The 9884-nt window shown below is 43.6% G+C and overlaps 1 protein-coding gene across 8 annotated transcripts in view; it reads right to left on the bottom strand.

Annotated features, from left to right (window-relative positions):
* Positions 1-3593: 3593 nt before the first annotated feature.
* The window catches only part of Gtf2e2 (general transcription factor II E, polypeptide 2 (beta subunit)), a 45260-nt gene continuing 38969 nt past the window's right edge, over positions 3594-9884 (bottom strand). For 5 of the 8 annotated variants that reach the window (XM_006509187.2, XM_006509186.2, XM_006509188.3 and 2 more), the window contains exons 7-8: positions 4708-4823; positions 3598-4314 (exon numbers count right to left, since the gene is read on the bottom strand). In XM_006509187.2, coding sequence (XP_006509250.1) covers positions 4198-4314; positions 4708-4823 — 233 coding nt within the window. In that variant the 3' untranslated portion in view covers positions 3598-4197. Of the gene's footprint in view, positions 4315-4707; positions 4824-9884 lie in introns of all 8 variants that reach the window. The other 3 variants (NM_001167921.1, NM_026584.3, NM_001167922.1) reach the window with 1 other exon arrangement.

Raw genomic sequence — 9884 nt, 5'->3', positions numbered from 1 at the left:
ATGAACATCCTTCAGAACTAACCAGACAATGGTGGTGAGGGTTCATAAGCCCAGGAGGCCTGAGTCCAAGAGTGAGAAAGCCAGCCAGCACCCTGAATTCTCAATTTCAAAAATCATGACTTCTTGTGTCTAAGTAACCGAAGCCCGATGACTGCTGAGAGCTCAGGCAAGACAAGCTCCATGCTAGAAATGCAGACAGCTGTGCCCCATTCTCCTGGCCACTGGGACAAGACAGCTGCTAACTGCTCAGTGAAACTAGCTCTCTTCCTTCTTTAACTTTTAAACTAGGGCTATGTTCTCAATGACAAAACAATTTACGATATTTTTGGAAGACGGGAGGATTTCACTAACTAGTGACATGATCTCTAAATACTGATTCTCTGAAATACTCAAAATGCTTAAAACTTTTTTTAAAAAAGATTATATGTAAGTACACTGTAGCTTCAGACACTCCGGAAGAGGGCATCAGATTTTGTTACGGATGGTTGTGAGCCACCATGTGGTTGCTGGGATTTGAACTCAGGACCTTTGGAAGAGCAGTTGGTGCTCTGAGCCATTTCTCCAGCCCCCCTTAAAACTTTTAATGACTGGTGTTAAACAAACTATATGCAGTTGGCACTTTGATTGAAGTATCCAAATTATCAACCAGAACCAATACTAACCCTCCATCAACTGCCTTGCTCTGCCCAGGTTTCAAAAGCCATCCTGCAAGAACGGTTTCATACTGTCCTCCTTTGTAGCCCAGTGATACCCACAAGCTCTCCTTTACTGCTGTACCTTTATTGGGGGCGGTGGAAAGTCTTCTCACAAACTCTTAACATAACCTGACCAGAAGAAGCCCCAGTAAAGTCTGGGTGGTGGTGCATCCCTTTAACCCAACCCCAGCACCTGAGGCAGGCAGACCTGAATTTGAGGCCAGTTTGGTCTACAGAGGGAGTTCCAAACCAGCCAGGGCTACAGAGAGAAACCCTGTCTGGGAAAAAAAAAAACAAAATGAGGGGCTGGAGAGTCGGCTTGGTGCTTAAGGGGATCCAGGTTCAAATCCCACCACCCACATGGCAGCTTACAACTATTCGTAACTCCAAGATCTGACACCCTCACACAGACATACATGTAGGCAATGCATGTTTTGTTTTGTTAAGAGAGAACTTTAAATAACCCAATAGTGTAGCCTTTGTCTCAACTGCTCACATGCATGCCTCACTGATGTGATGCAGATTAGAAGTTGGGTACAGCAACACATTCTTGTGACCCTGGCGTTCATGGAGCTGAGATAGGATGCAGAAATGAACTACAAAGCCAGGCCTTCCCCAGCCCTATCCCCAGTGAGAAATGATTAGGTCAAATGCTTAAATTTCACCCAAGGTGTCTTTTGAGCAAAAACAGGCCTAAATGCCCTTTGAGATAATGTTCAAATTAAAATATTTACATGGACAAAGGAGCAGTTTTCTCCTGAAACTACAACAGAGGATTTCAATGTAAGGACTGCCAAACATGTTCAGTGTCCTACAGTATTAGTCAAGTGCAAAAATAAAGCAGTTTTTGATATTTCTAGAGCTGGCTGTTGTGTAGGTCCTAGGTACTTACCCAGAGCCACGTGTATGCAGTGTCCTGGTCAGGTGAAATGTCACAAGGTCACAGGAATGTGCTAACCAACTTCCAGAGGGCCTGTCAGTCTGCTAAGGAGGCACGTGTTCCTCCTATACATGTATTAACTGTGCCAGATCACACTCAGCTTCCAAGACAAGACATGTTTAAGGTGTTATGGCCAAGGACTAGCCATTCCTATTTATTTCTAGTGGAAAACCCTTCATGAAGGAAAGTGTGCTTCTACTCTAGAACCACAAGAGGGGCAAAGTCAGACCCTGTCCCGTCTGGGAAGCGACGACCTGTCCCACGTGCAGCACATGCAGCTGCACAGACAACAGTGAGACAGACAAGAGGGCGTCACTGCTTCCCAGGCACAGAACTAGTCTCAGCTAGCAAACAGCAGTCAGTGAAACCTGAGAAAAACCCCAAACTTCCCCAAAATGAACCAAAGTAAAAAAAAGCGGTACTAGAAAAAAAAGGGGCACTGAGTTTCACCTTCTATGCCTGGTATGATTGCCATTATAAGGACTGGGAAATTCACAATCCAGATGTATTTGTCCCACATGAGTGCCTACCTTCAGAGCAAGCTTCTTCCACTCTAGTGACTGCAAACAAAGGCTCAGGAGAGGAATCCAGGACTGCATCCACACACTCCCTAGAAGAAGCGGGACCAAAGTCCCTCCATCGGCTTTCCCCAGCACTCACATCAACTAGTCTTGAGTGTTTCTCCATCCCCTGGGTCCACCCATCATCTGACCATATTTACAGGCTGTGACAGCAGCAGCCAAATGGTCATTTTTTTTATACTTTATCTAAGTTCCACTACATCTCTCTTAGCTAGCCCTAAAAGCCTCTTGTGATTGTGATGAATTATAGATCAGATGCCTTTTAACTCTCCCAACCATGCCCATTCCCACCTGCTTCTAAATGGCAGCAGATCTGACACAAACTGGCAGAGGTGAGACCAAGACTTCAACTTGAAATTGTCTTTAGTCACCCAGAAGAGCTGCTGCCAGAATCCTTTCTTTTTTATTATGGTCACTGAACACAACCACCTACTCCCTACACACCACCCAGGGATATAGTCTAGTACTTCAGCAGAGAGAATAACAAAGGGAACTGTTTGCAAGACAATGCAAGTGAGTGAAACCAAATCAGAGAATTTGCAAGTTTGCCAACTAGTGAACAAACTTTGTTTTGCTAGATTTAGTTTCTTCATTTCTGTGGAGATAAAAAATTAGAATCAATTATCAGGCCAGTCCCTAAGGACGAGACAGACTGAGCTAGAAATCACTGGGACACAGACCTGGTGGTAAGGCATGTATCTGAGCAGGCCTCAAGTCTGCCTCCTTATAAAGCCAGACAAAGCAGTAAGACAGACAGACTTGCACTTTCAGACCTGGGCCATAACTTAGCTTGGAGAACATGGTTGCAAATGGAGGTACCTGCTGGGAGATAAGTGAGTTCTAGCTTTATGGGGAAAGCTAATTTGATGCCATAACTATTATAAATCCTTACCAGCAAAAGCCTTCAGACACCAGGCAAGGGGGTAAATTTCTTACCTTCTGACTACGGGAACCCAGACTGACGTCTGCTTAGACCGTATTTTAGAGCTGGAGGTGAGGAAGATGTGAAGTACCAGAACACTCCCCAGAGGCCCAGAGCCCCACCTTTCCTGAGGACGCCAAACCTGGTTTCTGTATTCCAACATCACTTAATATGTAAGACGAGACTTGTGACTCCCCTCAGGAGCGTGGCACACATCAGAGGGAACCCTCCAACTTCACCATCTTGGTAATGGCTCTGACTGGAACTGCACGGACTGTTAACAGGTGACAGAGGGCCCTCACCAGAGTCCGCCACGCCAGCTCTCAGGGGAGAGCCAGGATATGGTGAAGCTGATGTTCAGGTTGGCAAGGAGTTTCCCTATCCATGTTCAGGGTGGTAGCAAATCATGAATCCAACTTAGTAAATGCTGGCTTAGCTTTTTAAAACAAAGCATTAACATTTATATTTCGTGTAATTTTATTGCTTAGCTTATTAACCAGAGGCATACCCTGTGTTCCAAAGATGAAATCCTTACGCCAACAGTACTGACTCTAACCTCTGTCATATCCTAAACATCCCCCCAGACAAGTCAGGGGCTGCAGCTGCTCCCTGCCATTTTCAAGAAGTAAGAGACAAACTGAATTTCCTAACTTCTTAAACATCTTCCTACAAATGATTTTATTATAAATATTTTTTCTTGGAATAAACAAAACTGCATTCAGCACCATCCTCCAACTTCTTCTAAACGAATAGAGAAAACATGGAATCCAGAACCATTTAGAAATCAAGATAAATAGCAGACACCTGAGTGTCATATAAGTGTCTTTCTAATAAAATAAAACAAACAAACCCAGAAAGTTAAACAGGAACACCCATTCCTTCCCACTAGCCTGCTGGATGAAAAGAATGAGTCTGGTAACCCGCTCCTGTTCTGTAAACTGAGCAGCTCCTCTCTCAGGCCTGAGGAGCAGGCAGGAAGGCAGACAGTCTTGAGATCCCAAGCATCAAGAAAGATCTCGACTGCGTGTCTGTAACTGTGTTTAGGAATAAAAGTGTTCCCTATTTGCCCGGGGTAATGTCCGAGTAATCCTTCAGCACTCCAGCCAAGTGTTCATTGTGAGTCTTAAACCGTCGCTTTTTCTGTGAAGCAGGCTTTTTCCTTCTCTGAATAGAGGCCTGCAGGACAAGGTAAAGACAGTTAAACACAAGTGACCCTAGGGGACAGAAGGTTAAGATTTACTCAACAAGCTCAAAGCACAGGGTTCTGAGCCTTTCCTGGTTCTTGCTTGGAGGTCCGACCTCAAACACCCCATTCACAGTACACCCAGCCTCCATCTAGAGCTGTGCCTTCTGATACCACAAGGCTTTATAAACCTCCATTGGAAAAGAGCAGGCAGGCACAAAAGCAAAACACAACTCTCCTGGGCATTAAGTCAGTAAAATGAGAGGCGATGAATTTCTGTGCTGTCTCCATCAGAGGGAATCCCTCCCTCACTCTTGGACAGCAGGATGAGGAGCAGCTAACCGTTCAGAAGAAGCGACTAAACTGCTTTTCTAAAGAATACATACCACTTTCTTTGGTCCAGATTCCTGCATGGAAGAAATACCCTGTCGCTTCAGATACTCTTCAATTTTCTCCTCATCCATTGAATCCACAGTGACACTCCTCCACAGTTTCTGGAATTCTGTACCAAGACAGTAATTATTTTACCATAAATTTGTATAAACCACAGCATTTTTGGTGATCAAAATTCACCTTGAATAGTATCTGTCCTGGGCCTAAATTAGTACATCTTAGATTTAACTAAGAAAACAAAGAAATACCTTAAACCCTGGCAGGCACTCAGGAGGCAAAGTAGGCAGACCTCCACAAGTTCAAGGCCAGCCCTGCCTAACAGCAAGTTCCAGGCAAACAATGAGGATACATAGTGAGACACGGTCTCAACAAAGAAAGAAGGAAAGAGTGAAACAGAGACACGGACACAAGAGAAAGAGAAAACGGCAAAAGTATGTCAAGTGCTGGAGGCTGTGTGACCTGGAAGGCAGCAGTGACAGGGCCACCAGTGTGCTCTGCTTTTTATGATTTAGTTAGAAGAAGGCTGTGTGACTGAAGCTTCTCCCACCTTCAAAGGGAAGAGAAGCAGTTAACACTTCCATTCCAACAACAACAATGAGGAAGAGGAAGGAGAGGAGGAGGAGGGTAGGTTGAGAACACTCCCTATTATGAACAAAGGAAAAAGGTAGGTGTCTAGCCACGTATCCCATTCTTATACTAGACATGTATAAAATAATAATCGTTTATGCTTTAAATTCTGCTCCTAAAGGCAGCTAGCTGTACTGAGCAGGCTCACTAAGAGCCTTGAAGCCCTTCCCACACACAGCCCACCTGTGACGACAGCAAAGCCTTACAGTGTGCTCTGGGGACTGAGAATGGCAAAGCCCCTAATGCTGCGCTAGGCTTCTTGTTCACCATAGCCGAGGAGGTTGCAGGCCTGACTATTGCCAACCCTACACCAGCACACACCTCCCCTCCTTGCCACTCCACTACCATGCAAGCTACGTGACGGCTCAGTGGCTGTTCTTCAAGGAGACATGACTTGGTTCCCAGTACCCACCCACATGGCAGCTCACAGATATCTCTAACTTAGGTCTAGGGGCTCTCATGCTCGTGTTGCCTCCACTGCTCTGCTTAGTAGTTAAGAGCACCAACACACATGCAGGCCAAATACCCATGCAAGAAATAAAAAAATAAAAAAGATAATTTTTTCCCCAAACTTTCAATCTAAAGCAAACAAATGGTGACTAAAGTGCATGTGAATACATGCAAGCGACTAATGCATTATTTCAAGAGTCAAAGTTCATACAGCCAGTCTGGCTACTGTTTGGTATGTTCCCACGCCTTCTACATGTGACACCCTACACCACCCCAGAACTCTACCAGGAAGAAGGTCTCTGAATAAACCTCTTTGCTTTATAATTCACCCAGTCTGTGACACTTCTTAATAAAAGACTAAGACAGCAATCTTAAGCTAAAAGGAGCAGAGTTGGAGGCAAGAGACAACAATGACCACAAACCACATTACAAAGCTACAGTAATCAAAACAGCATAAAAATAAAGAAGTGTCAACCTACAAAACAGAATAGAGTACAGAGAGGATTATCTTAATATCAGTTAAAGTAAATATCTCAATTGATTTTTAATAATGTAAAAGCAGAAAATGAAACAGTCTCTTTAATAATGTCTTGGGGAGTCAGTGTGGCCAGAGCGATAGCTCAGCAGTTAAGAGCACCAGCTGCTCTTCCAGAGGACCCTGGTTGGCACCCTCAGCACCCACATGGTGGCTTACTCACGCCATCTCTTAATTCCGGCTTTGGGATTAGGCTCTTTTCTGGCCTCTGCGGGTCCGAAGCACATAGGTGGCATACAGATATACATGCATGCAAAACATCCACACACACAAAACACAAAGTGTGCCAGAAAAATAATTGAATCTACAAGCAGGAAAGGCAGGCTCTTTATCTCATACTATGTGCAGCAGTCAACTGGATGTGGATTACAGACAGAAAGACACACACAGAGTTTTTAAGAGCTCTGCTGTAATTATCTGTTCCTCTGTAATGACTCTTTCTCTTCTTTCACTGTCTTCATCTTCAGTAGTTAGCAGTCTGAATAAACCAAGTCTGATGTTTTCCTCTTTCATTGGCTTGGAGAGGCATGACTTATCTCACGTGCTTAGATCCATCCTGGTTTGATGTCATTAATTCTAGAAAATTCTTGGCCACTGATATTCAACTTTCTCTTCCACCATCTCCTTCAGACTCAAATTATCCATGAAGATAATTGAAGACCATGTGATATTGTCCTACAGATCGTTAAAAATGTCCCCTTGGCTACTACGTCATGTGTCCTGAGAGGCTACTGGAGTTGCTCTTCAGCTCTGTCACCACACTTTCCATTAGATGTTCTTAGTGACATATTCCACTTCATCATACAGTTGGTCTGGCCTTTTCTACTACTTAGGTCAACATTAACCTTTATTTTAAATTCTGTGTTTAGCAGTTTATCTAGTAGTTAAATATCTGTGTCTTAAGAATTTGGTCTCATTACTGACCTGGTCTCAACAGTATAATATTTTCCTTTGTCTCTTTTTATGCATTTTTTTCCCAAGCAGGACATCCTCTGTGGCCAGCTGAAATCAGAGGTAATAGTCTGTATGCCTGGAAATGGGAACGCCTTTCCTTTGCCAAGCCTGCAGTGAGGCAATCTAATCAGGATGTACACTTGGTCAGCAACATCTTCTGCTATCGTTCACCATAATAAACTGGCTTCCAATTCTTTACGCCACTCCTTGTGTTCAGAACAGGGCCTGGTTTGTCCTAAGTGTTTTCCATGGCTGCTGCCCTCCAGGCTTGGGTTTCCCTGTTACACTGGCTCCCCTGTAGTCTGCCTGAGTGTTTTGGAACTTCACATTGCTAAGGGTATTTCGCCTGCATGTATGTTATGCATCATATGTGACCAAGGCAGTGGAGGCCATAAGGGCATCAGAGCCCCTAGAACCTGAGTTAGAGATGGGTGTGAGCCACCATGTAGATGGGTACTGGGAATCAAATCAAACCATGGGTTCTCCTAAAGAACAGCCTCAACCTTCACTGCAAGAATCTGGTGGAGCCGGGCGTGGTGGCCCACGCCTTTAATCCCAGCACTCGGGAGGTAGAGGCAGGGGGATTTCTGAGTTCGAGGCTAGCCTGGTCTACAGAGTGAGTTCCAGGACAGCCAGGGCTACACAGAGAAACCCTGTCTCGAAAAACCAAAAAAAAAAAAAAAAAAAAAAAAGAATCTGGTGGAGTCTATGGAGAAGGGCTTGGAGGTGGGGAATTTGAACCTCTGAATCCATACCAGCCTTGAGACCTATGTCTTCATACTAATCGGTGCAGTCTTCAGCAATACTTTCAAATTCTTAACTACATTCTTTTGATTAGTGCTCATTTTGTCTGTCTCAGGTAAGTGAGTATCCATACCTCGTCTTTTCTTGGGATACCTATTCATAGACTGCAGAGCAGACAGCTGTTCTGTAACCTCAGCTCCCTGATAGACTAAGAAGGTCCTAAATTTTCAGATTCCTGGCACTGGCATAATGGTAGGATCTAAGAGGGAGTTAGAAGTTCCCAACTACCTAACAGCCAGGGTTTTTTTAAGATTCACTTTTTAAATGATCAGTATATGTATCTATGTGTGTGCATGCACATACAGATTTATACATGTTTGCAGGCAGGCATGCATGCATGCGGGCATTTGCTTGCAGAGTCCAGAAGTGGATGTCTGATCCCCTGAAACTGGAAGAAGCTACAAGCACTTTGGAGGTACCTGCTGGGATTGCTGAGAACTGAACTTGGGTTCTCTACAAGAGGAATCGGTGTTCTTCACAGCTAAATCCTCTCTCCAGCCCTTAAAAGCCAAACTTTAAGACAATGTGATGATTCTGCCTACATGAGATGAATATATAGCATTCACTTACAAGTAATGACAGATCAAACAATATCTTTTTAGTTCCAATAAAGCACACAAAATAACTTTTACATTTTACTATTGTTATTTTGTTTTTAATTATTTCAGTTGTTATAAGAAGTATGGTGCACACCTTTAATCCCAGCACTCGGGAGGCAGAGTCAGGCGGATCTCTGAGTTCCAGGACAGCCAGGACTATACAGAGAAACCCTGTCTTGAAAAATAAAAAAGTATACTATACAAAATAATAGTTCTGGCATTAGACCAAAATTTCCTTTATTCTAGTTTACCAACATATGAAAAACGTGTTTTTGCGTATTAACCCATCTGTGTATATATGTATGTGTGTATTTATGTGTGTGTGTGTGTTATCTGTGTAAACAAAAGGGAAAGAAGCTGTGTTCATAATATCACTTATTCACTGGCTAATTTCATTCCAGAGACTTCTTACTATGCTTCTGTTGGTGACACTGTAAAATTTAAATTCTCTGAAAACAAACTGCTTGACCTGCCTTTTTATTTGATATGTGCAAAAGTTTGTATGCTGCCAAGGGGTGATGGCACATGCCTTTAATCCCAGCACTCGGGAGGCAGTGGCTGATGGATCTCTGTGAGTTCAAGACCAGGCTAAGCCTACAGAATAAGTGACAGACAAACAAACAAAGGGAAAAAAAGCTTGAATGCTAAAGATTTCTTATTACACAGTCACAGAGGCATTCCCTACAAGAATAGCACTAGCCATGGTGTGACAAATGAATCTGTTCATTAACACAGGACCTCAAAATATATGCTGTCCTGGCTAGTTTATGTCAACTTGACACTAACTAAAAACGAGGGAACCTCATTTCTAGGGACAAAATGCATTCATAAGATCCATCTGCAGGACATTATCTTAATTAGTGATTGGAGGAGGAAGGCCTAGCCCATTGTGGTGCTAGCCCTGAGCTATTTTTTCTGGGTGTGGTAAGAAAGCAAGCGACTCCTTCCATGCTTGAGCCCCTGTGCTAATCCCCTTCTATGATGAACAGTTCTATGTGTTCTATGTAAGTAGAAACCCTTTCCTCCCAGCCTGCTCTGGTCATGGTGGTGGAGCAACAGTAACTCAACCTCAGATAAATACTGCTCATGCACCAAAACAAAACTCAACTCTCCCGCTATAGCATGGCTAATAAATCATTTCCAGAGAACATTTCCTGACTTCTCTGTCCTGAATTTACCTACTTTTTTCTCCCGCCCTCCC

The sequence above is a fragment of the Mus musculus genome, chromosome 8 (genome assembly GCF_000001635.26).
Source record: "Mus musculus strain C57BL/6J chromosome 8, GRCm38.p6 C57BL/6J".
In the NCBI taxonomy this organism is placed as follows: Eukaryota; Metazoa; Chordata; class Mammalia; order Rodentia; family Muridae; genus Mus; species Mus musculus.
Note: the sequence above shows the minus strand (reverse complement) of the source record. Positions and strands in the feature narration are given on the sequence as shown.